The 27028-nt window shown below is 46.9% G+C and overlaps 1 protein-coding gene across 1 annotated transcript; it reads left to right on the top strand.

Annotated features, from left to right (window-relative positions):
- The first annotated feature begins 47 nt into the window (after positions 1-47).
- On the top strand, positions 48-27028 carry ATP1A1 (ATPase Na+/K+ transporting subunit alpha 1). Its single transcript, XM_080916272.1, has 23 exons — positions 48-320; positions 9608-9718; positions 10425-10484; positions 12171-12374; positions 12847-12960; positions 13272-13406; positions 13514-13631; positions 14041-14309; positions 14777-14975; positions 15694-15803; positions 17456-17590; positions 18046-18238; positions 19394-19569; positions 20497-20633; positions 21499-21649; positions 21909-22077; positions 22199-22353; positions 22523-22646; positions 23465-23610; positions 23724-23854; positions 24212-24313; positions 26231-26322; positions 26681-27028. The coding sequence occupies exons 1-23, from the start codon at positions 309-311 to the stop codon at positions 26707-26709; spliced, it is 3072 nt and encodes a 1023-aa protein (XP_080772398.1). The 5' UTR covers positions 48-308; the 3' UTR covers positions 26710-27028.

Raw genomic sequence — 27028 nt, 5'->3', positions numbered from 1 at the left:
GGCGGAGCCATCACGCAGGTTGCATATTTTAGGAAGTGAGGAGGAGGCACGGACTCGAGCTGCGGCTGGGTCTGGGGCGCGGAGCCTCGGCGGGAGGAGGCGGACACGTGGCAGCGGCGGCAGCAGCAGCGGCGGCAGCAGCGGCGGCCTCGGTCCGGGGCGCGGGCCGTCCTCCCTCTTTCCTCCCGCGGCAGCCCTAGTTCCCGCCTCTCGGCTCCCCCGGCTCCACTCTCCCGGCCGGGAGCTGCTCTCTCCTCTTTCTACTCTCCAGCCACAGGACCCGGCGCGGGGCCCGCAGCGCCGCCACCATGGGGAAGGGGGTGAGTGTCTGGCGAGCCCGGGGCGCGGGAGGAAGCGGCTTGGAGACAGGGCTCTCGGCACTGGAGGTGCGGGTGCTGAGCACGGGCAGCGACCCGGGAGGAGGAGCACCCGGGGCGGCATCCCCGAGCCCGGCGCCTGCCCTCCCTTAGCCCTCCGGTCGCCTTCACCGCGCGCCTTGCGCTTCCTTTCTCCCTCCTCCCACCGTGCCCAGGGGAAGGAGCGCTCCTCCCCTTCCCCCGGGGAGCTCCGCCAGGGCCCCCTCGCGGTGGCCATTCTCGCCGCGGCCCGGCGCCGGCGAGGGCAGTCTCCGGGTCGAGACTCCCTTCTCCTGGAGGCGCTGGGGCTCGGCCAGCTCCCCGCAGAGGCGACCGCCCTCCCCCAAAGGAAAAAAACTGGCTTCCCCTTCGGCCGAACCAGCCCAGCGAAGCTGGTGCCAGAAAGGGTGTGACTTCACAGCCCAAAGATAGCCTTTAAGGTATACTTTTGAGAGCTTTAAAATGGGCCACTGTCCATAACAGGATGTGCCTTTGGTAACTGGTGTTGTCGTCTTAACGATGGGGAGGGGATTTATGTCAGGGACGATTCTTAAAGGGGGACAGGCTGACTCTCCAGGGCCGCAGGGTACTGTCAATTTAACAAAGGGCTGGAGACTGGGCAGTTGATGGTATTAGAAAAGCCATGCTGGGTTTCCTGCACTGCTGTCTCACCCAAGAGCAGTTCCCTAAGAGAATGAGGGATTCGGGGCACGAACAATGCTGAGGTCCCACCTCGATTACTGATATCCACCTCGGAAGAGTTAGTTCCTGACCTCTTGGCAGCAGATAAAAACTTACAAAAAGAAAAAAAAAAAAAAAAACCCTGAAAATATCAGTTCCTGGGTTGAAAAAGCACCAGTCTTGAGAATACAGGTGGGAGAGTCCACTCCACCTTCTTCGGGACTGACCAAGCAGACGAGCTGTAGACATTTGGCAGGTCCTAAGGCACCTGGGTGTACACTGAGATGGAGCTGGAGGGAAGCACATTCTTTGGAGACTTGAAAGAGATGATTATAAGACATGGGCCTGGAAGAGAGAGAATAGGGACCTTGGCAGTGCCCAGGGTCAGGTTTTGCAGCTTCATAGCAGAGAACTGATAACCCTCCTGGCCTCTCTTCCCACGATGGAAATCGGATCTGTATGTCATACCATCCTATGTGCCACCCAAGCCGTTCCTATAAACCATTTACTCATTAAAGCCCCGTCTTCTATCTCCTATTCCTTCAAAAAGTATCGTTGTCATTTGGAGAGCTTGAGCAGCTTTTGGGGAGTACAAAGACAGACGGAAGCCTAGGAAGGTGAAATGGCTCGTTCAAGGTCAAACGGTTGTTTAGTGACAACAGGTGCTGAACAACCTGTTGCTCTCAAGCTTACACATTATGTCTGCCTCTGAAGCATCATTCTGTGTGCAGAACTCTAAAGTTATTCCCCAGAAGAAGCTGAGGTGTTTGTAATAATAATAAACCAGGAAGACGTTTAAGTCAGAGTTATGCCTTTAGGCCTGGGACATACACTGAAGTGATACAATAACAGTTCAACTGAGAATTTACTCCAGTTCAACCTACGTGTTTTATGAATCCTAAAAATGTCTAGAGTACTTAGTATTTGGAGTACTCTGATAAATTGGATGCTAAGTTGCCTGCATGCATTCGAGTATGAGTGCATGTCTTTCTCAATGACTTACAATGGCAGACTGGTCAGAGGAATATTTCATACTGAAATGTTGGGATTTTTCCACATGAGGATTAAAATGTGGGTGGGGCGGTGACTAAAGCCCAGTTGATAATTGGTTAACCAAGAAGCTTAAGGGCAGCTAATTTCTAAGGTCATCGAGATCTCCCCACCCCCACCCCTTTTCTCAAGTGCCGTCTGGGGTCTAGGTGTGGGTGATATTTCCTGTTGATTCTTTGTAGCTTTTCAAAACTGGGGTCCTGAATATTTGGTAAGAAAAATGAGGGACCAGCTTGCTGAATCATTCCTGGATAAAATAGGATTTTTTTTTTAAATTCAGTGTTTTTGCCAGTGATTCGGCTTAAATCCTCATGAGGCCTACCACCCACAAATGTTTAGCTCACCAAAGGTGCACATCATAATTGTTTAGAAATGCGGGAGATTTGGTTTGTTTAAAGTTTATAAAAGGTGGGAGAAGGGAGGGTCTAACCTAGCCTTTCATTTCAGTTCTGAATTTGGTTTAATATTAACTTAGATGCTGAGGAAAGAAATCCCAGCTTATGGGTAGTGATTTAAAGCCCAGGCAGGGAAAGAGCCCTAGTGGAGGTGACACGAGGTACACATGTCAGCAGGGATCTTGGTTGTAGGGTAACATTATCAGCTGCCCTTTTAAACTCGAAAGTGTGACTAAATCCCCACTGGCTGCTGTAAAGCTAGTACTTTAGACTCAAAACACTATGAGGCAGAGTCTTCCCAATGGAGAGTGTCCCAGCCTGGATAGGAACAAGTAAGGCAATTACAGGTCACACTGGGACTAGTTCTGTATGTCCCGGCAAAACAGAAGAGGCTGTGGAGTTGTTTCCACCTTTTCTCTGCCAGTCACACAGTGTAAAAATGAAACAGTTCCCTGCCTGGAAGCTTCTCTACCCTCCCCCATTATAAGTCTGTATGTTCTTGGCGGCCGGCTGCTGGCTGTTTGTTAATTTGTAGCGTTCTCTGCTGGCAAATCTGTAACAATGGTGACTCACCTTGGGGTGGAAGAGTAAGAAATGGAGAAGCTGCTCTTTATAAACCCAAGATGATAGAAAACACCCCCCACCCCACCCAAAAAAGCTTTATAAAGATCTAACAGGGCGTTTATCCAGATCAGAGCTAAAACTTAAAATCACATTTAAGAATAAAGAGCAGGCCCAGTGTTAAAGCAGAGACTTGGCACTCGCTCTGATCCATCCCTGAACTCTTCAAAACCAACGCCTAAGGATTACTTAGCAACAAGTGCACAGAGAAGTGACTCTCTCCTCTCGACAGACTGTTCTTTTAGGAGTACCTCAATAATGAGAGGGAACCATTAACTAAACAGCCCTGAAGGACTTTGGATGAAGAACTAAGTTAAATTTTTGCTTCACTTGAAGACAAGCAGGTTTTTTTAAAAAGCAAAGCCTTCAAGCTCTGGTTTGTGGTCTGGCCAGCTGCAGAACCCTCACCCCGAGGATCAAGTGGAGTCTGTGGAGCAGGTCCCGTGGTAGGGTGCTCCTGCTGGGGCTTACTAAGTCATTGGGACTGGAAGACAAACAGACCTTCACAAACTGCTGCTCTTCAGTCCCAGGCCCTTTCAAAGCTAGAACAATTTCCTTTTCCCCTGAAAAATGTTAAAGATAGGGTAAACGTGAGAGATGCTGTTAACTGCTCCTCAAAGGGAGGTATTCACTGGTATGACTGGATACTCCACTACTGCCCGACAGGCCAGTCCCATCAGCAGTATCTTAGACTTTCCACTAGCATTCATATGATCAGTGGTCATTTTTAACTTTGAAAGTGTCTTAGGAAGAGACAGTGGTTTCTCAACTAGAACACTGGTACCCAGGGCCCCCTGCCAGCCAGCAAGCCTGAAGAAGAAATCCGAGTGTCAGATCAGATGGGCTCACAGTAATCAGAGTGGCTGGGTTTGGATAACAAAGCACTGGGCAGACTGTTTCTCCAGCTCTGTCTAATTCTAGGCTATTCTGAGAAGATGGCTAGTGGGTACTAATGTGAAGTAAAGGGAAGGTTACAATGTGACATATTTGAACACTTCTTCATTTATACATATATTTGGCAGGGACTAACAGCAGAGCCGGGTCTGAACATTCTCACTCTGCCTTGAATTGAGAGTGTGAGAGGAAGTATGTTCTTTGGCTGGAGTCAGAGAGAGTGTTCTCTACATATGACTCACCTCATTAGCTGTGCTGAAATCTGCTGTGAGGAATCCATAGGACGTTCTTAACATGTATTTGTTGGATGTTTGGGGTAACAGATTCTGTGGGTTAGAAAGAGGAAACATGCACACACATTCACCCTGATTGGTTTCTGAGCCAAAGGGAGGTTTGTTTTTTTTTTTTTTTTTTTTTTTTTGTTTTTTTTTTTTTTAATTCCCATAGACCTCATTCTCTAGTTGTTTGTGACTTTACAGTGACATGCATCTGGGCATTGTCCCTTAGCGGGTTTTCCTCAAACCCCATTTAATAACACTATCTCATATTCCCTGATGGTGATTTGAAAGGTTGATGGATGGTGGCTCAGGTTTTATCTTTGGAGCCTTCATTATTTGAGGACTAGTAATCACTGTAACGTTTTGTCATCCGTGGGCCCTGGTGTTTATCTTTCCAGTCTGCTATCCTGAAGTTATTCAGAGCCTTAGGGCAGTTGGGGTGCGCAGCCTCTCTGTTTGCATGCTTCCTGTCATGCTTCCATGGCACCAAGCTGTGTTTCTGAAGGCCCTCAGCACCTTTGCCCTCTTCAACCCAGCAGTCCCTTTGCTTCCCAGGCTCTGCACCGCCTGTTAAAGAGTGATCAGGACTTCCTGGAAGCTGATGGCTGCTCTGCACTGCTGGCTCCATTTTTATAAGCTATTCTATCTCCAACCAGAGAGATGGGGTGGGGCGGGGGGGGGGCTGTTAAGGGAGGACAGGTGGTAGGTTTTAGGGCATGATTTGATTCATTCTGGCCTCTCGGAGAGGTCAAATGTCCCATGGGGCTAGTGCTTTTTAGTAAGTAGAACAAAATACCTTTTAGAGGAAGAAAATCAAAAATATAATGATTCTTCACATACTTTACGATTTTTATTTTTTCAAATGGTCATGGTACATTCTGTGGCAGGAAGGATGGACTGACAGGGCTGAGGAACTTACTGGGGAGGCAGGTTAGGTGATGTTCCTATGAGATGGGGAAACCCAGTGGCTGGAGCTGTGGCTGATGGATACAGCCCAAGTTTAGATACCAAACTGGGTTCTTAGTGCTCTGGCTATGTAGGAATACATTCCTCAGCATGTAAGTCTTCAGGAGGGAGAGGAGGACCATACGGCATTGTATGGAGTTGGGGTTCCCCTTGGTTACCTCCTCTGCAGAGAATTTCTATTCCAAAACTGTTACTGTGGACTGGAGAACAGCTAAAGGACCATTACTGTCTATCCATTTTCATCTAGCCCAGGCTTTGGTGCAGCCCTTAGGTCCCCAGCTAGAAAAGATGAACCTACACTAAACCATTTAAGCTGAGGATCAGTTGGGGATGTAGCAAACTAGGCCAAATTGATACTTTCTTTCTTTAACTTGTCTCTGAAAGCTACCTCTATAGGAATCAAGAAATGGCCGTAATGTGAGTAATGACTGGGTTATCACAGTGACCTTTGTATAGGGCTGTGCAGAGGACCTTTACAGACAGAGCTGAGTTTGAGGTTTTGCTACAAAACCAGAAAAATTGGGGGATAGTCCCCCACTTTATACTAACAGTTGGCCAAATTTAGGCAGAGCCTAATCAGGCTGTGTCAGCTGAATCAAGCTGTGTCTGACTTCCCTGCCAAATTGGAGTTTGCCAAATTGAGTTTGAAGGTGCTGTCTCCACAACCCTCTTGGCCAGCTGTGAATCGGCAACATTTGGAGCAGTTAGTTTGCCACGTTTGTAGCCTCTTGCTTTTCAAAAGCCTATATTCTCAGTTCTGGAAACAATGTGGGGGTTCTTTTGTTAGGTATTCTGTTTTCAGAATCTACCAACCAAACTATCAGAATTTGTTAGGCAAGTTAATAGTTATGACAAAGCAGGTGTCTAAGACTGACTGTTCAAGGACATGTAGCTGGCAAGTGGCAGTGCCAGAGGAATGACATGGGCCAGAATTAAAAGCACCATCCACTGACCTGGCTAAAGTGAATGGGTATCTTAGGCTTCCGTGTACTCTTTTGGCAATTCGGAAGTGACTTCAGAAGCCTGGAAAGGGCCTCCTGAGTTCTCTGGCTGTAGAACCAGAGGTATTGCTGGTGAGTGAAAGCCTTGGGCACTCTTGGGTGCTAGTGGGTTGCTCTGGAGGGCACATAGCAGAGGCAGTATTGGTGCCTGTGTAGGCCTCAAGTGGCAGTCTACTGGGGAGGACGATCCTTATTTAATCTCACTGCTGTCTGTGTGAGAGAAATTGTGTGTGTAAGTGTGTGGCAGTGTGTCTGAGTGTGTGTGAGAAAGTATGTGTATGAGCTGTGTGGGTGTGTGATCTTCATCCTTACTGTAATTATTGGTAAATTTGCAGCTGTCTTCTACCTTCCCCAAACACATTTCCTCCTATAAGTGATGCATTAACTGGAGAAGAGGAAGGAACATTTTCCACTCCAAAAGGTCACAGGGATTTCTTGTTCCCTTATTGTGAGGGCCGGCATGAAGTCATATTGTATATGTTGCCTTTTGTTCTTCCTGCCCAGGATTTTCTCCTTCCATCCCCAGCATGCCTTCCTCATGTCCAAAGCATGAGGTAGCTTTGGGAATCTCTGGGAAGGTGAAATCTGGAGGACACACAGGTTGAAATAATGACACAGCCAGCCTTGAAGTGTCATGGAGTAAACAATGCCTTGCTCTGACTTCCTAGTTCTCGAATTAGAATGGAAAAGATTAGTAACCTAGCTTACTCCCCTTTAACTAGCTGCCCTTTTGAGGGTGGCACAGCCTGTTGAATGTCCCTTCCAGATTCACAGCTCTCTCACTCTGGTGCTGAGTAAAGAAATGATCTTGATCTCCTTTTCTTCTAAAAGGAGAAGTTCTGTGCCTGGTGCCCAAACAAGCAGGGAGGTCAATGGAGGGAACACCTCACCACTCCCTGCTGTGGCCTTTGTTTTTAAAAGAAATAAGGAAAATGTTGTCTTACCCCACACCACAAATGCATACTTTTTCAGCTTTGAAATTACAGTTCTTAGTGCCCATAGGAACCTAAGAATCTCTTGATCTGCACCAGGAAGAACTAACATTAAATTGTTTTACTTGTGGGCAAGAACTGATCGGATAAGCTGCCTAGTTCTTTTAAACAAACATTGCCTACTGGAAAAATGAAGATTTTTGTAGAAGTGATTTTGTATGTTAATACTTTCCATGTTCCTTTTACAGATGTCCCCATTTAAAAGTGCCTTAAATAGCATGAATTTATAAAGGGGTTTGGCTATTAGGAAATGTAGATTCCTCAACTTTACTCTCAATAGCCGTGAAGGTACAGGCAACACACTGCCTTTGTGATGGCTGATAAGACTTTGGAAGGTGTCCAGGGAGGGCTGGCTTGTGCCAATATTTCTCTTCTCCCTTTTGGAGAATGTGAGAAGTCTGAGAATAACCAAAGCACGCAGACAGTGAGGCTGGGGGTTCTAACACTGCTCCTCATGAAAGTGTATTTCCATGAAACTGAACTGGCTTGTATAGGGTATATTTTTTTTTAAAAAATCCGTTTAAAGCTGGGCATGGTGGTGCACGCCTTTGATCTTAACAGAGGCCAGACTGGTTCACAAGGGAGTCCAGGACAATCAGGGTTTGTTACACAGAAATCTGTCTTGGAAAAAAAATTCAGTTTAATCTGGCCACATATGTGAAGGATCCCTGAGTTGGCATGTGTGGAATGGCTTTACAGCATTGTGCTTTCCCGTCAGATCCAGAGAGACATGCGCTCATCTCTGGTCAGAGCCTGCTAGTTTGCTTTTTATTCAGTGCATGTAGCGGTGTCTCATCCTGACTCCACACAGATCTCCACTCGGAGCTGCGCTGACTCCGAAGGGGGGGAATGAGAGGAATGTTGACTGTCCTCTACTCTGCCCAGCTCCACTGCAGATAAGATGAAGATCCAAGTGCCCTGCTCTCAAGGAAGAACGCATTTGTCAAGTCACATGGTGTTGAAAACGTCCCAAATACCCACTTCTCCAACACCCACTAATCTGAGCAGGCTTTCTCTTTGGAGCTTTCCAAAGTCAAGTGAATGCTGCATTTTGTTTGCTGCTTACTATGACTGACTGAAATACACACTTTGGGGTTTTATTTTCGTTTGGGACAACAAAACTGTAGACAGGAGAGTTCCTGGGTATAGTTTGAATAGCTGTTAACGTATCACTTAAAGTTAGGAGAGAGACCCACAAAATAATGGCAACAGCATCACCAAGCAGTCACTGTAAGGCAAGGGGCTAGCATCAGCCTCTCCCTGCCCCAGCCCATCCCTGGGAGGCAGCCTCTTGAGGGACCGACTTTAGAGAACCAAGTTCTGGTTTTATACAGATCGACTCAAGCACTTTAACATGGTGAGGGAGTGGAACGGTCTAAATTTAAACTATAGAATCAACATTTTCTCTAAAAATCCTTCCAGTTTTGAGAGGCGTAGGTGGACCCTGTGAATTATGTGATAACGCACACGCTTTTCCTACATCCTGCTTGTGTCAAAACATTTCCAGGGCCTTTCATTTTGGGAGATTTTATTTTAGGTTACAGAATGGGGTGGAGACTCCCTTTCTTTCATTCGCTCTTCTTTTTGGTTTGTTTTGTGGCTTACTTAAAATTTTTTAGGGACTTTTAGAGGTTTCCTTTCTCTCTGAAAAAAAAATGTGGTTAGCATCTCTGTGAACATTAGTGGCGCTTAAACTATGCATAGTGACTTTGCGGTGAAAATAATTTTGTGACATGAAATCATGTCACAGAGTGACTGGTGCTTAGATGTACCATTAAGTCCTCAGAAATGCTGACAGAGTTGTCTGTTCTTATGTTGTAGAAAGGGAAATTGGCCCTTAGGAGTTGGTGACTTCCCTCGAACTTCTTTAACTGGTGGCTAGCAAGGTGCAGGACTTCAGCAGGATTTTAGCCCGATTGACAGTGCAGACTTAGGCACTGGACTGGCCTCAAGATTACTAATGGAAACATGGTTTCATTCCTTCAGTGGGCAAGGCAGAAGACTGATTTTAACATTGTAGCCACTGTTCACCCCAAGTGCAGGTTGCCCTAGCAAGGCTGTTTGAAGCTTTTACAACTTCCTCATTGTTCTTAATACCCTAGGGTGGACACAAGATGCCTTCAGTGGTGGTGGCAGTAATCCACCATCAATGGATTTGTTTAAGTGCTGCGCAGTATAAGCTCCTGGGCTGTGTTGTGCTGAATGTTAACCCAGTGGTTGTTCCAACTGACTGTGTCCCTGCAGCTTCCATCCCTCTGACACACACGCATGCCTGCACACGCGCACACTTACACACACACTGCACAACCTTGAGTTCCCACCTGCTGCACAGAGCTCACCTTCTCTCTCCCTTCCTCTTTCTCCCTTCTGTAGGTTGGACGAGACAAGTATGAGCCCGCAGCTGTATCAGAACATGGGGACAAAAAGGGCAAGAAGGCTAAGAAAGAAAGGGATATGGACGAACTCAAGAAGGAAGTGTCTATGGTGAGTGCTGGGAGGGAAACTGGTTGTGTGGTTTTCCTTAAGGATTAATTGCACTTTACCCTGTGCGTGTGTGCTTCTGTACCCTGTGTAGGGCAGAGAACTGACAGGGTTAATGCTGAAGAGTCTTCATCCTAAAGCTATTAAAGGGTTAAACAAGGTCTTTGTCTCCCCTCCATAAGCAATGGCAGTGTTCTTGGTACCACAGTTGCTTTTCTCTAAGGATGCTTCTGTGGCCTACCCCATCTATAGCCGACCTAGACAGAGAGGTCCCCATCTTGACAAGTGGCTCTCAACCTGTGGGTTGTAATCCAGTTTGGGGTTAAATGATCCTTTCACAGGGGTTGTTTATTAGATGTTTACATTATAATTCATAATAGCAAAATTACAGTTGTGAAGTAGCAATGAAAAAACTTTATGGCTGAGGAACATTACAGCGTGAAGAACCACATTAAAAGGCTGCAGCATCAGGAAGGTTGGGAGCCACTCACTGTCCTAGACATCCGAGAGGTGTTGGGCTTCTCTGACTCAGTTTAGCAAGTGATAATAGACAGTCATGGGGTTGATGCTTAGCCTAGGCAGCTGTGGGGAGAAGGTTTCATTGATGAGCAAAGTAAGGATGATTAATGTGAGTGCTTTTTTCCTTTGGTTTTTAGGGTGTATAATTCTTTTTTTTTTTTTTTTTTTTTTTTTTTCTGTTTTCCCCTAGGACGACCATAAACTCAGCCTGGATGAACTCCATCGGAAATACGGAACAGATTTGAGCCGAGTAGGTACTCATTTGAAGCCTGCCATATCAAATCATAGTTTTCCCTGCGGTATTTTGTTCCATCTTACAAGTCTGACCTTACTCAGCGTATCGTGTGGCAGCTGCCGTGGGCTATGTGACATGTACAGAACTTGGGCTTGTTTCCGTTTCTTCCCCGACACCTTGTTGGAGTAGACGTTAGTTTCTCTGTTTTCTAGAGCACCAGGTTTTGAAGGTGATTCCAAAGCCAGGCTCCTTCACTTTATTTGTCTATGTTTATAAAACTTAGAGACATACAGCAGCTAGCCGGATGTTTAGCAGTTAGTGTCTTTGTACTTTTCTCTGCCTGGTTCATGGTGGTGTATGAGAACTTTGTTACCCTGTGGTCCAACTTGTATACAAATCTCAAAACACACCTTCCCCCAAAAATGTGTTTTGTATCTCTTTAAGTTTTCTACCACCGCTATGAGAAGTAGTCTGAGAAAAGATGGCATTTGCTGTGGCTGTTACAATCAGTACAGTAACTTGGGTGGACGTCACCGTTTCAGTGAACAGTCTGAGGCCTTTGTGCTTAGAGAGGGCCTCAGCTTTACTCAGACCCTCTGCCCACTGTGGCAAGGCCGCCTTCCCTAAGCATCTCTCCCATTATTTATTGTTTTTATTGGACTCTTATGTCAGTGGGCTATCTGGGACTCCAAATCAGTCAACTCAGGCACTGTGGGCCCCTTTCTTTGTAAACTGGGGTGAGTAGCCTGTAAGAGATGGTCATTAAGTTAGGCAGGCTAGTTAAAGACCCCAATCCAGTGCTTGGGGTGTTGATGGGGCTCAGATGTTAGGCTGTTGTTTTATTGAGCTAACAGTGGGTACTGCAGCAGGCACTTGAAACCGATGGGGATGCTGAATAATTCGCTGGTTCTCTCTGGCTGTTTCTTCCTTCCTCACAGTTACTAGTATCACCCATGTTAAAAATTACACACAGCAAACCCATAGAAGCACACGTTAGACTGAAATGGGTTCTGTCTCTCTTTAACCCAATATTTTAGTAGCACAAAAGTAATCCTGTTTTCTCCCCTTGGTGTGAGTCTTGTGTCTGCCACTGAGACGGGTTTTAAGGCCCATTAGACCATGCAGACTGCAGTGTACTGGCCTTCCAGTGAGCACTGTTAAACTGACAGGTTTCCCAGGAGTTAGCTGAAATATGCGTGTGGGTGAGCCCTTTGCTGCTGCGCCAGTGTTTTCATTACCATTGTGAGAATGAGGTTCTGTACTTACAACTTGGCTGTTAATTCAGTAAGACTTGGATTCCTGCAGAAAAATTTCCCTGCTCTCCTGGTTTTAGGTTTTTCTCCTCCCCCTTATAGAATCAATGTACTCTGAAAGCTCCTAACTTGCAAAACCAGACCGGTTAGTTAAAATTGAGATCTTTACGGTATAAAACTTGGGGGGTGGGGAATCAACCTGATTCAGATTTTCCAGTTCCTTTTAAAAGGAGTTTTAAATGAGGTCTTAGGGTATGATGGATTCCTTAGGGAATGGGGTTTGTTTGTCTTTTGGAATTCCCTGCTTATTTTGAGGGAGTTAGCCAGGCTTCACCTTGGCTCTGCAGCCGAGAGCCTGTTTCTTCCATGGATGTCTCGTTGTTGGAAGAGCATGAAGACTTACAAACGCTGGTGTGCTCTGTCTGATGTACGCCTCTCTACTCCGCAGGGCTTAACACCTGCGAGGGCCGCTGAGATCCTGGCCCGGGACGGCCCCAACGCCCTCACACCCCCTCCCACTACTCCCGAATGGGTCAAATTCTGTCGGCAGCTATTTGGAGGCTTTTCCATGTTACTGTGGATTGGAGCCATTCTTTGTTTCTTGGCTTATGGCATCCGAAGTGCTACAGAAGAGGAACCTCCAAACGACGATGTGAGTTGGGTAGTTACGGTAACACTGTGGTCTCCTATACCCCTGCTCACATTTGTCCCTTCCTCTTTTGCCATGGGTCATTCCACAGGGTGTCTGCCTGAGGGTGCCAGCAGCTCTGCTGGGGTCTTAGCCTGGCTCTGGCTCCCAATAGTCGATGTCACAGCTCAGCTCTGCACTTAGGTGTATTGGACTTGCCTAGAAAAGTTTGTTCTTTAGAAGTTCTTGGAAAGATACTGTTTTCATGAGGTAGGAGAAATAAACTCACCTAGAATATTTGAAAAGGCTCATTAAGTTAGTGGCCAGGGATCTGTAACTGATTCTGTTTCTGACCCTCCTGCACACAGGCTCTGGAGAGAGAAATGTGAAGACATGAGCTCCCTGTTTCTGAAGCTGTGACCCCAGATATGTTTTTTATTCAGTCTAAGGTACCTGACTATTCCGTCTGGGGCCTAACCTGTCTGCTTCCTTCTAGCTGTACCTCGGGGTGGTGCTGTCGGCTGTAGTCATCATAACTGGCTGTTTCTCCTATTACCAAGAAGCAAAAAGTTCCAAGATCATGGAATCCTTCAAAAACATGGTTCCTCAGGTACCCACGGCTTTATCCTTCCATTTTGGGAGATTGACAGCTCTCATGACATAAATTAATGTGACGTTAAGATAGTCCAAGTATTAAGTGGCATTGTCTAAGAGGTCTCTGAGAGCAAGGGCAGTGTCTAATGGGGATAGCGCTGGGATAACTGTTGAGCTGCAGTGTTTTTATAAATATGAGTGACATCTCTGCTGGAGACCCAGGGAACTTAGGATAAGCGCCTTTGTAACTTGGTTTTCTAAATTTTGAGCTTTACCCTTGCTTTGTTGGGCTCCATCTAATGGTGTCAACCATCTTCCCTTCTGAAGCAAGCCCTTGTGATTCGAAACGGAGAGAAAATGAGCATCAATGCAGAGGATGTTGTTGTGGGGGATCTGGTGGAAGTCAAAGGTGGAGACCGCATCCCTGCTGATCTCAGAATCATATCTGCAAACGGCTGCAAGGTAGGTGAACCAAGAGACCTCTCTTGGCTAGCTTGGCTCTGTAGAATGGGCACAGGAGTCCATGGTGAGACCAGGGAATCACTTGGTGCTATTTTCTTCACATACAGGTGGATAACTCCTCACTCACTGGTGAATCAGAACCCCAGACTCGGTCCCCGGATTTCACAAATGAGAACCCCTTAGAGACCAGGAACATTGCCTTCTTCTCAACCAACTGTGTTGAAGGTGGGCTATTTAAGGCACTCTTTGGCGTATCTTAGTATTATTTATTGTAGGTGTTAACGGAAGGAGAGAGGGTCAGGGGTGGGGGACAGGGCACAGTTCCTCGTTTCATTGGCTCTATTCAGACAGCTTTCCTCAGCACAGAGCAGAGAGGTTTCACCTGCTGCCAGGAAAGCCCAGGACATTTTTCTTTCACAATGCTCCGTGATGGTAGCAGTAGGCCAGTCTGGCTGGTGTGCTCCTGGCAGTGTGTACCAGTCCCGTCACTAGATTGCTGCTTTAAAACAGACAGCAAGTAACCCAGAAAGCTGATTCTGCTTAAATAAAGGACAGGAATCTACATGTGTGTTCTTTGAAACCGAGCACATCCTCTGGCTCTGGCCGACGCCGTTCCCACACTCCTTTTCTCAAGGAACTGCACGTGGTATCGTTGTGTACACTGGGGACCGCACCGTGATGGGCAGAATTGCCACGCTTGCTTCTGGGCTGGAGGGCGGCCAGACCCCCATTGCCGAAGAGATAGAGCATTTCATCCACCTCATCACGGGTGTGGCCGTGTTCCTGGGGGTGTCCTTCTTCATTCTCTCTCTGATCCTGGAGTACACCTGGCTCGAAGCTGTCATCTTCCTCATCGGTATCATCGTAGCCAACGTGCCAGAAGGTCTGCTGGCCACCGTCACGGTAAGGTGCCTGTGGGCAGCAGCAGTTGCTATCGCTCAGATTGGCTTGTGTGTGTGCAGGGCTCAGCCGTGAGCCTCCTACAGCGAGCTGCCAGCTTCTATCTTTATGTCCTGTTTTCATGTCTGCAGTCTTCGGTTCCATGTCACATGGTAAACTTTGACAGAGAAAACATTAGCACAGGTTTATCAGAAACCCCAGAGCATATCATTATGCTTTTAAGTTATCATGTAATCTAGCTCAGGGCAGTGGAGGAATAGCCTTGATAAATTCTGTTTTGTTTTCTTATTATACTGCTTATTGGAGATGGGAGGAAGTCCCCCCCCCCCCATCTTCATGACATAATAACGTCAGGAGAAGGTTGGAGAAGTTGAATTTTGAACAGATTTCTTCTATATTAAGATGTAGTGGAGTTTGTGTACCCTGCTTAGATGGGTGATATGTCCCCCTCTTGCCTGTCCTGTCTGCAGGTCTGTCTGACGCTCACTGCCAAACGCATGGCAAGGAAAAACTGCCTGGTGAAGAACTTGGAAGCTGTGGAAACCTTGGGGTCCACATCCACCATCTGCTCCGACAAGACTGGGACTCTGACTCAGAACCGGATGACAGTGGCCCACATGTGGTTTGACAATCAAATCCATGAAGCTGACACCACAGAGAATCAGAGTGGTAAGACTGGAGCCCACCTTATGCCGATGGTCCTGCTCTCCTTGGCCTATTTATTTTTGTGCCTATGCGGGCACAGGCATGCCATTGCACACACGTAGATGTCAGAGGACAGCTTGCAGGAGTCTGTTCTCTCCTGTGAAGGTTTCAGACCATCTCGCTGCCTTTGATCTCTGAGCCGTCCTGCCCTCCCTGCTTGCTTGTTGTTTTTTTTTTTTTTTTTTAAAGCCCATGACACTGTTTTGGTTTTTGGTTTAATACTTATTGTTGGGTGGAGAGAGGAAGAGGAAGAAAGTAGAACAATTAATTAGCCCTATGCACATGATTAAGAACCATTCGAAGCTAATGTCTTTAATTAGGAAGTGGGATGCATCATTTGAGATTTTTATGGGGCTTTAATAGAACTGATAATGTGGCACAGTCTTCAAAGTGAACAAATCTTGAGGCTGGAGGGATGGTTCAGCATTAAGGGTGTTTGCTGGTCTTCTAGAGGACCTGAGTTTGATTCCTAGAACCTGTGTCAGGCAGCTCACAAGTGCCTATAACTCCAGTCACTGGGGAATTGCCTCTTGCCTCTCTGAGCACCTGCACACATACGACACACATAAATTCCTGCAAGTATGCACGAATACACAGAGAACGAACACGTACAAATTAATTTTTAAAAAGTCAAAGTCAGCACATCATGTTTCTGTCATGTGTTCTTGTTTCCTTCCATCAGGTGTCTCCTTTGACAAGACATCAGCCACCTGGTTCGCTCTGTCCAGAATTGCTGGCCTCTGTAACAGGGCAGTGTTTCAGGCTAACCAAGAAAACCTGCCTATTCTTAAGGTATGCTCCTGAGAAGTGTTATGGCCTGTTTGGGTTGTTTGGGGTGGGGGTGGGGATAAGGGCGTGGTTAGAACTTGGGAACGCCAGCATTCTTTTCAAACAGCACCTTTGTAGAAAAAGAATTTCATTGCAGAATTCTTGAGATCTTTTGTGGGAATCTTCACTCCATATAGCAAAGGTTGTGTTGCCTAGAGCTCCAAAGTGCTTTCGGTAGCCGCAGGCCATACTGATGGAGGAAGATGAGGAAAGAGAGTAAAGTCTTGGTGAAAAGCCTCTATAGACCAGTTTGTGTGCTGTAACAGCACCTGACCAGGGTGCCAGTGAAACTGCCTTACAATTCTAATTGTGTTTGCATGTTGAGATACACAAGGTTCCAGTAAATCCCTTAAGCCATTTATGTTCTTAAAATAGCTTAGCTATTTCCCTTATCTTACTTGCTCTTAGCTTGCTTACTAATGATGCAAAAATAAGATCAAGGCAACGTTCTCAGCCTCCTGGAATACTCATACAGTTTGAGGTGGCTGGGCCTTACTGTGTTGCTCAAGTGCCACTGTTACAGATGTCCAGGTGCTGTGGGAGCTCTCTATATAAAATAAACCCAGTCACCAAATCAAGTATAACTGAGGCAGCTTGTCTTGTGAGGTTGGGCTTTGTTGTTCTCTGAAGAGTTGGGTTGGAGTTGGTTTAAGAAAGATGTTTATCTTGGGAGTCACAGGAAGATGGCTGCTCTGTGTTTTGTCTTACCTCAGAGTGGGCATTTTCTATCTTTCTTGGCCAAAATAAGAAAAAGGGAAAATTATCAAGAGATATTTGAAGTATTTGGGTAGTTGAGCTTTGAAAACATTAGCGTCACTTTCCCTGTCAAGGTTTCTGTAAATAGTTTTATTCTGCTCCATAGTTGGTTTTTCTTTCCCCTTTTCAAGTGATTACCACCGTCCCTCTTACACAAGTGTCCTTGTGAGAATTCATTTGCTCACCTGCGTGTCCAGGCTTGCCTGTCCTGTCAGAGGCCTAAGATATTCACCTGTGTAAAAGTTGTTTACAGGAGAAATGCTTAGTAGGTCAAAACAGTTAGTCGTGTGGCTATATGACTGGGTAGATCATAGAAAACGTAGGTGTTTATCCCCAAAGCACAGACAGCGACTAAACTACCAGCTGATTATGCTGCTGTTAGGGCTGCAAACAGCTTCCACCTCACAAACTTTAAGCCCAGCTGGTTTTGCACAGCTGAATTAGGTTTAGAGCGTGGACCACGCCCATCGCTTCGCCCTTGGTGGTTTGAGCCTGGCTCTGAACCCTGCGACATTTTATCTTAAAGGCTGGGCCAATGAGTGGTCCTAGAAATCTTTGGTTTTTTGCTTTTCCATACTTATAACCAGCCGTGTTCAGTTGTGAACAGTGTTGTGAGCCTTTTAGCAGGCCAGGGGAAGGTAAAGACCGCAGGAGGTAGGGAGGTGAGTTGATGATGCCTCCGGGTGCCCTTTCACCTGAAGCTGACGTGGACGGGAAGGGAGTTAACCTGGGGCCTGGGGCACTTCTCACTCGTTTTCTCTGCCACTGACAAGATTGGAGCACATCCAGAGTTTTCTGTTTCCCAGTGATGCCTTGTGAATCAGCCTTCGGTCATTAACAGACGATGTCTCTGTTCTCAGCGGGCAGTAGCGGGAGATGCCTCTGAGTCGGCGCTCTTAAAATGCATTGAAGTCTGCTGTGGCTCCGTGATGGAGATGAGGGAGAAGTACAGCAAGATAGTGGAAATTCCCTTCAACTCCACCAACAAGTACCAGGTGTGCGACCAGGGACACTCACACGGGGAAAGGGGGAGTTCCACAAGGTCTGACTTTAAATTTGGGGGTCCCCTTTTATTTGAATATCAGTAGGAGAAATGAAACCTCCCTCAGAATGTTGTTGGGCACTTTGGAGTTGGGGGCTGGAAGAGAAAGGAGATTGTACTCAAGTGTTGACCAGCCTCTTGCTTCTCTAAGAGTTCATGATTGTCACTGTGAGCATGCACATGTAAGATGTGTGTTCACACGTGAACTTGGGCATACAGCAAGTGCTTTCTTCCTTCTGTAGCATTCAACATGTATCATGAGATATTTAGAGGTTCGGAAAGATCTTAGTTTGCTTTATAGTAAATACTAACTAGTTATTTACTATAAATAGTAAATAGGAAAGCCTACTCTTTCTCCCTGAACTGCCGCATGCAGACACCTAGTGTTTCCTTCTGAATACTTCACAGTTGTCCATTCACAAGAACCCAAATACATCTGAGCCTAAGCACCTGCTAGTGATGAAGGGCGCCCCAGAAAGGATCCTGGACCGATGCAGCTCCATCCTCCTCCACGGCAAGGAGCAGCCACTGGATGAAGAGCTGAAAGATGCCTTTCAGAATGCTTACCTAGAGCTGGGAGGCCTTGGAGAGCGTGTGCTAGGTATGTGGGTGACTGCCGTGGCTCCTGAGCACAGCTTTGTCAGACAGCTGCAGCAATTTCTGTGTCCTCTGGATGTTCCTCTTAATTTTGAGGGGAGCCACCCTGCTTATTTTATATGCCTTACATTGTTTAAAGGAGAAGGTGTGGAAAAATAATGGTTATATTGGCAAACAGTCTTGATGGTTTGCTGACCTGTTGCTTCATGATTCTCAGTTCTGTATGGCAACAGTTGGGGGTGGCAGTTTAATATCTAACCTCATTGTTATGGCCATGGTCTGTAAGCTTAATTAAAATCTGTTAGTTTTTGGTGTGCCTAAGTAACATCTGGGATGACTGACTGTTCTTGGCCCACAGGAAATGACCATTCTACTCATAAAACCAGCAGCAAACCAAAAAGCCAGGATGCTGTCTGTCATAACCTGACAGCTGCTGAGGCTAGACTCATAAGTTTATTTTGCCCTCTGTCCAATTTATTTGGGCAACAAATGCATTATCTGGTTGTTCCTAGTGAGATAACTGAGAACCAACCACTTAGTCTAGTTCTCTGGGTCAGACACCTTCCTGCAAAACTAACCCATAGGCAGTTTCTCCCCCATGTCTACCTAACAGAAAGACTACTTACTATTCTCTAAGGTCATTTTGCTTTTTTGCTTTCTCCAACCCCAAGTAAAAAGGGTCTAGCTTGCACCGTGTCATCTGTCCCACTGAACAGACCGTTGTGACTGTCACACAGTACTGAAGGCAAAGTCTGAATGTCTTATGTCTTAAAATAATACAGCCATAGGATGCAGTTACAGCAGAATGTCTGTTCGCATTCATCTTCAGAGAAGTTCCTATGAATGCCCACACTGGTGCTCGGTAACAATGACTAGATAGGAAGAGACGATATCCGTTTTCCATATAAGGTACCTAGACAGAAGAGCATCCTAATGGTATGGTGCTAAAAGCTAGTGTTAACCCAGTGTTCCCCACATTGAGTATTCTGTTCCTAGTTAATTCTTTCTGGTGGATGCTGTCCTCTGACCATTGTTGGTCTTTCACTGACTCCGTACTGTTCCTAAACTTTGACATTTAACTTGATGGTTTGAAGGACTGCAATTGACCCTCACTGCCTATGGCACTGGAAACCTAATAGGTACTTACCTTCCCTTGTAGGTTTCTGCCACCTCCTTCTGCCTGATGAACAGTTTCCTGAAGGCTTCCAGTTTGACACTGATGAAGTTAACTTCCCTGTGGATAACCTCTGCTTCGTGGGTCTTATCTCCATGATTGACCCTCCTCGAGCTGCTGTCCCTGATGCTGTGGGCAAATGCCGCAGTGCTGGGATTAAGGTAGGGCCTGTTTGTCTCGCTGGATCCGTCACAGAGCCATGGTTCCTGGTCTGAACACTGTCCTGGTCCAGGCAGCCTCCCCCCACCCCCGAGTGTCTGTCCATCTCATTTCCAAAGCCTTAAGTGCAACCCTAAAGGATCAGATACTCTTGAAATGTTGGGTAAAGAGCAGATATGCAGTTGGAGGTGAAGAAGCACCTTACTTTTTGATAAAGAAACACAAATGAAGTAAAAGAAAGACAGGATGGAGGCTTAAATTTGGAAATGCAGTGAGTGGTGTGCCCCCTGTTCTGAGCTGTCTTCTCAGTGATTCAGTCTCTGTCTTTTTCTGAGAGGCTCAGTACTGTGCTGCATTTACTCTGAGGATGCTTCTCCTGTCTTCATGCTCACGAGAATACACTGAGAAGCTTGATATTAATTATCTTTTCAGTACTTTGTTTCTTTTAGAGGATATTTTTCTATATATTTAAAAAAACATTAGGAACATGGGCTTAGTGGTTAAGGGACCTGGATTTGGTTCCCAGCACCCAGCTCTTGCAGCTCACAACCACCTGTGATTCGGGCTCCAGGGGCTCTGACACCTCCAGGGACCCCTGCACTTGGTGAGCTGTCCCCACCCCGTGACAAAAACTCATACACACATAATCAAAATAAAATCTATAGTTGTCCTTCAGAACTGGACAAGTATGAAAGTGCGAACCACCAGTAACCACGTTGTTATAGTCCGACCAATATTAGGTTTTCTTTCTTTTTGATGGTCTTAGAAAAATGTGATTCTTATGTTTCTGTAAAAAGAGACACAACATAATGCAGTGTGGGTATGGTCATGTGCCCTAAGATCTTGGTGTTGGGCTGTGGTTTCTTTCTGTAAATAACATGTTTATATTTTTAATGAGTTGATGCAGATCATTCAGTTTCTTGTTTCAGGTCATCATGGTCACAGGAGACCATCCCATCACAGCCAAAGCCATTGCCAAGGGAGTGGGCATTATCTCAGAAGGGAACGAGACTGTGGAAGACATTGCTGCCCGCCTCAACATTCCAGTGAACCAGGTGAACCCCAGGTATGGCAGGAAGCTTGAGTATAGTCCCTTCTTGGTTCTGGACTGATTTGTTTCTTGGCTTGCACCAAGGGAGTAGGGAATGCGCCCGCACTACTAGAAAGTGACCTTGTTGTTCATAGGGAGAAGTCACACGTGGTGTTTGCTGTTCTGAGTTCTTGTAATGATGTAATAGGCTGGGAAGGGATCCCACTTGCTGAACTTGGAAGTAGAGGCTTAGAGATGTTCAGAGTGCTTGGAAATGGAGAAGTCAGGTGACAAATAGTCTGAACTAGCCGCCGGGCCGTTCGTGCCTAGTCCAGTTTCCAGCTCCACACTGAAGAAATAAATGAGAATTGTTCAGGCCATCAGTGTAGAACGTGGGTAATAGAAGGTGGGTGAGGTGCTCAGGCGGTGAAGATGCTTGCCGTGTGAGCCTCCATCTGAAAGGAGGAGAGAAATGATCCCACTAAGTCGTCCTCTGACCTCCACATGTGTGGCTTGGCGTGCATTTCTACATACACACATCATCCACAAGTTGCACACATGCATGCCTCCAGGAGCATACACACTAGTTACAAAGCATATCATGGAGACATCAATTTTGTTTTCATTGTGTGGTCTTGGGCTTCCTCACCCTAATTTGGGTTTAGGAAAGGGTTTTTCTCAGCTCCACCATTTCTAAAAAATGTATCTGTTATTCCAGTCTATCTGATAGAGTTGGGGAGAGGGGGAGGTGGCAAGCAGGCCTCCCACAAGTGGCTGTGAGCCTTGAATGAGGTGATCTGTGTGACAGTCTATAAATAGCTGAACATTTGGGTCTTGGTTGTTTTGGAAGTGCTGTCGAATGGGCAGGTGATCTTTGTTACTTTCTTGGTCCCAATTCTAGAGATGCCAAGGCCTGTGTAGTACACGGCAGTGACTTGAAGGACATGACCTCTGAGGAGCTGGATGACATTTTGCGGTACCACACAGAGATTGTCTTTGCCAGGACCTCTCCTCAACAGAAGCTCATTATTGTGGAGGGCTGCCAGCGGCAGGTCAGTGAGGCATCAGGCTCTGGGGTCTAGGGAAAGCAGACCCCAACTAGAGAGAACAGGCTCTTTGTGTGGTGGGGAGTTCCAGAAGGAAGAGAAAATCAGCCATACTAAGCCCTTGAAACAGCAGAATGGGTCCTCCTGCCTTCAGCGGGAGTGTAGGTTGCCAGAAGACCCTCCCCTGATTTCTAACTATCACTGTGCTCGCGATTGCTGTGTATTGCTGTGCTTTATTAACCTACCCATCTCCTCCTCTGGACAGGGTGCCATCGTGGCCGTCACAGGAGATGGCGTCAATGACTCTCCAGCTTTGAAAAAGGCAGATATTGGGGTTGCCATGGGGATTGTTGGCTCGGATGTGTCTAAGCAAGCTGCTGACATGATTCTTCTGGATGACAACTTTGCCTCCATTGTAACTGGAGTAGAAGAAGGTGAGAGCGCCTTTAAGCTCACCGACAGCTCATCCCAATGGGCAGTTAGCAAGCTTGTGTCCAGTTTCTCATCTGCCTGTCTCTACAAGCCGTACAGTAAAAAACAATCTTGCTTTTCTAGGTCGTCTGATTTTTGATAACTTGAAGAAATCCATTGCTTACACCCTAACCAGTAACATTCCGGAAATCACCCCCTTCTTGATATTTATTATTGCAAACATTCCTCTGCCCCTGGGCACCGTGACCATCCTCTGCATTGACTTGGGCACTGACATGGTACGTGAAGGGTCATAACCGTGCAAGTTCCGGTGACATCCCGTGTGGTGCTTCCAGGTCTTCCTGGCACCTGCAAGTCAGACATATGAAAAAGAAGTTCTCAGTGGAGCAAGAGTTTTATGATAAAAAGTTCCTAATGCCCACTTCTGTTCCTTCTCACCTCCGCTAGGTTCCCGCCATCTCCCTGGCCTATGAACAGGCTGAGAGCGACATCATGAAGAGACAGCCCAGAAATCCCAAAACGGACAAACTTGTGAACGAGCGTCTGATCAGCATGGCCTATGGACAGATCGGTGAGCCTTGTCCCTGTGTGAGGCAGGTGCTAGGAAGGGCCTGGAGGGATATGGTGTCTGGGATTAGCTGTGACAGGGTTCAGACTGGAGAGTGATGGATGAGGAGAGAGCTCAGCCATAGAGTAAGGCTCTGGGTTCAGTTCTGAGTGTGCAATAGAAGAAGATGGGAACCAGACTGGAGTCTCTACCATGGAAGAAGTCCTCAGCTGCTTGACTAGTATGTGAAAACTGTAGTTCTTTAAGCAGTGGTAGCAACCTTCCTCTCTGAGCCCTGTGCAATATCAGTGCCTGGGTCTGTGCTTATCAACTTAGGCGCTTTTCCCTGGTTTGGGGCAGAGGTGGGTAGAGGGCCACATCCCTCTGTCTCATGGAACTGAGAATTTGTCATCATCAAACCCTATCTGTTTGACAGTTTGCTCAATGGGTCCTCTCCAAATGACGGTTCTCCTAATCCCATCTCCCACCGGTTTCTGCTCCAGCAGACTGCAGTCAATAGGAGAGCTGGGATATAGGAAATCCAAAAACCCTATTTCTTAATGCCTGTCTCCTTCAAAAGAACCAGGTGAAAGCCACCATGAATGATTGGATCTGGCCAGCGGTTGGGTCTACAAATACTTGCTAGAGAAGGCATGAGTTAGCATTGCATAGAAACTATGACCTGTGTTCATCAGTTGACCCCTGGCAGCAAGGCCCCGTATCTTTAAGGAAGACCTAGTTTTTAGAGAATGATGACTCTGTCCTGGGAAATGGGTTTCCTGGCTGGATTGGATGGCAAGAAAAAATGGGCGGCCATAACACTCAGAGTTTTTCCAACTTAGGTATGATCCAGGCCCTGGGAGGCTTTTTCACTTACTTTGTGATTCTGGCTGAGAACGGTTTCCTGCCCTTTCACCTGCTGGGCATCCGAGAGACCTGGGATGACCGCTGGGTCAACGATGTGGAGGACAGCTACGGGCAGCAGTGGGTAAGTAATCCTGTTCACTGTGGGGTGGAAGCCAGTGCTCCTCCAACCCTGAGGACTGGGCAGCATTGCCACTAACTGCAAGCTGGGGCTGAGGTACCTGCTTCACCTTTCAGACCTACGAGCAGAGGAAGATTGTGGAGTTCACCTGCCATACAGCTTTCTTCGTCAGTATCGTGGTAGTGCAGTGGGCTGACTTGGTCATCTGCAAGACCAGAAGGAACTCTGTCTTCCAGCAGGGAATGAAGTAAGTTGTGAAGGATCTAGTAATTTTACATAAACCTTCAGAATAAGTTCAGCATTCGACATCATGTCAGGATACCTGTGAATAGAACTTTAAGGTTAAAAAGTTTTAAGCTTAAAGGTTTCGTGTTTTTTGTTGGTTCCTAGTTCTCCCCACCACCTGCAGTTCTCGGGCCTGTACTTTGTAGGTGTCAGGGTGTTACAATGTTGCTCTCGGTGCTGGCAGAGAAGAATGCTCAGCCTCCCCTGTCCTGCCACTCAGATCTAGCCCACAACTCATACTGCTACCTAACACAAAGCGAGCGCTAGGAGAAAAATGTGTATTCGCAACCTGTAAACTTTTGTCTCCCTTGAATTTTAGGAACAAGATCTTAATATTTGGCCTCTTTGAAGAGACAGCCCTTGCTGCTTTCCTATCCTACTGCCCTGGCATGGGGGCGGCCCTTAGGATGTATCCCCTCAAGTAAGTTGAGCCTCTTGCATTCCAAAAGGTGTGGAACACAGTTTGTGTGACTTTTCCCCTGGTCCTGTGTAAGTTGCCTGGCTTCCGGGTGGTGTGTGTACTAGTTCCTCACTAGAAAACAGGAAAGCCCGACCTGCCAACAACCTAGACCAGCAAACCTAGACCTGCCAGAGCCAAGGATTTGGCCCAAGGTGACTGCGTCTTTGAAATTGCTCAGCGGCAGTCTGTTGAGCCCTCAGGTCCTCTCCTGTAAAGTCCAGCTGTCCTTAGAGCCACCTAGAGCTGCTCTGGGCCTTGGAGGCCTAGGCCCAAGTCCTGTTTGCTTGCCCTAGTCACATATCACCTCCACCTTTGTGGAGACTCCAAAGGAGTTGGAGAGAATCTGTGGTTCCTTCGACCTCACAGTTGTGAGTGGGGCTGCAGTTTAGAAACTAAATTCCCAAGTTGCTCTGTGTTCAGAAGCAGCCCAGCTTTAAACATGGCAGACGACTTTGCTCTTTTCTTAGGCCTCAGTTTCTGTATGCAGTGCTCACCAAAAAGTCTGGAAGCCAGTGGAAACTTCCACATGTATTGCTGCTGTCCAGTAACTGGTTGAGGCTGAGCAGCTACAACTTGATTAAACATGTTGAGCTTCAGAACACAGCGCTCTTCCAACCTAAGATCCTTTGAGAGCATCGGTCTCTTGAATTCCACCCGGCCCTGACATTGCTCAGACTCCTCTGGACCATCTCTCTTCCTGGCCTCTTGCCAACACTTCCATACACTGATCTCATCTTCGAATGAAAACACTTTGGCCTCATCAAGTGTATATAATCAGAGTCTATGGTGCAAGGTGGGGCAGGCATCTAGGGTGTGTCTTCCAGCTTGTCCAAGGCCAAAATCATTCACTGTTCCCCTCTCTACCTACGTCTCTAGTAAGAGTATTCCCACCCAATCTGTCAATCCTGATAGTCCCTTTGGACTGGAGTCCTTGCAACTCCACTTTGTTGGCGTTGCTGTTTCTGCTCTCCAGATAATAATCTTTATGAGTTTCCTTGGTTACTGTGTCAGGCTCCATAGTACTCCGTATAGAGTCCAGGATGTAAGCGTCCAAGATGGATTATATTGGCCTGAGCTTTGTTGAATGAGAGAGGATCAGAGGGGTCACAGTCTGCCCCACAGCCTCTGGGAAGTTCAAGTGAGGAAAAATAGAGCCTCGGGACATTACCATTTTCTGGGCACCTTGACTTTTGTGACCTGACTTGCTCCTGGTAGCTTCTCCTCCATTTGGTCAGGACTTATGTTCCTGGCTACGGCACTGAGGTCACCTTCCTACTGCTGTTCAGGGCACATAGGAAGGGCGGAGACTGCAAAGCTGGCAGGGCCATCCTTCCTCCTTTGTTTATCCAGGAGCTGTAGTCCAGGAAGCCTGGTGCCCACAGGAGGCCACCCTGCAGGCTCCCCCTCAGAAGACCTTTGTCATCTGTCAGGGCTCAGCTGGTCCTCCCCAATTCCATGATCAGAGACCAAGTTCAGGGTCTGAATAAACTGGCTTTTACCCACACTGGCAGTGCTTTGTCTGCAAATGCCAAGACGGGAGACAAATGCACTTGGGAGCTTAAGCACTTTAGGAAAGGAAGAAAGAAAATGTTCAGGCACTCTCCGCTCAGTCAGATTCTTAGGGAAGCTCAAAGCAAATAGGCTTCCTGCATAAAATGTAGGCTGGCCTCTGTGCCTCTGGACCTAGCAGTGTAGTGAAAGCTGCATTTTTTGTGGGGGGGAGGGTGTTTGTTTAATTCTGTAAATGAATCCACAGTTAAGGGTACCCATGTTCCACACTGTCTGATGGTTTTCTGGTCACTTTGGAGATGTGCGCTTTCTCTGTCGTCCTGTGAATTGGTTTGAGTATGTCTGACTTGCCGCTGCTTTTATTTCCAGACCTACTTGGTGGTTCTGTGCCTTCCCCTACTCCCTTCTCATCTTCGTGTATGACGAGGTGCGGAAGCTCATCATCAGGCGACGCCCCGGCGGTAAGTGGGCCAACAGGCAGGTCTGGACACCCTCCCAAGTCAGGTTACAGACATGGCTTCCACAGACAGAGCTGAGCTAAGGTAGAAACACATCATGGTTTTTAAGACCTTAAAAAAAGTGCAGTGCAAATGTAAAGGAAGCCTTGACTTAAGCCTAATACTTACACAGTATTCCTGGAGAGAGCTAATTAGGTACATCTGAGGTTTCAGGTACACATGCATACACACATGTACACACACACACACACACACACACACACACACACACACACACACACACGATTATCCTTAGGAAGTCACTGTCCGGGTTTGTCCCAAAAGAGGACTCACTATGTTTGTCCCTCTCTCCCTCTCTCAGGCTGGGTGGAGAAGGAAACCTACTACTAGCCCACTGCCCTGCACGCCTACCGTGGAACATTGTGCCACACACTGCACCCACCCCACCCCCTCTTTGTGTACTTCAAGTCTTGGAGCTCGGAACTCTACCCTGGTAGGAAAGCACCAAAGCATGTGGGATCCAGACGTCCTGGAATGAAGCATGTAGCTGTAACGGGGGGCGGGGGGAGGGCTGCCTGACAAACACCGTGGACGGGAACGACAGCGGGGAAGGTTTATATGTGCCTTTTTGTTTTTGTAAAAAAGGAAAACCTGGAAAGACTGAAAGATTACGTTTTATATCTGGATTTTTACAAATAAAGATGGCTAT

This window comes from Micromys minutus (genome assembly GCF_963924665.1).
Source record: "Micromys minutus genome assembly, chromosome: 4".
Lineage (NCBI taxonomy): Eukaryota > Metazoa > Chordata > Mammalia > Rodentia > Muridae > Micromys > Micromys minutus.
The sequence above is the reverse complement of the archived record's forward strand: the minus strand, read 5'-3'. Positions and strand labels throughout refer to the sequence as shown.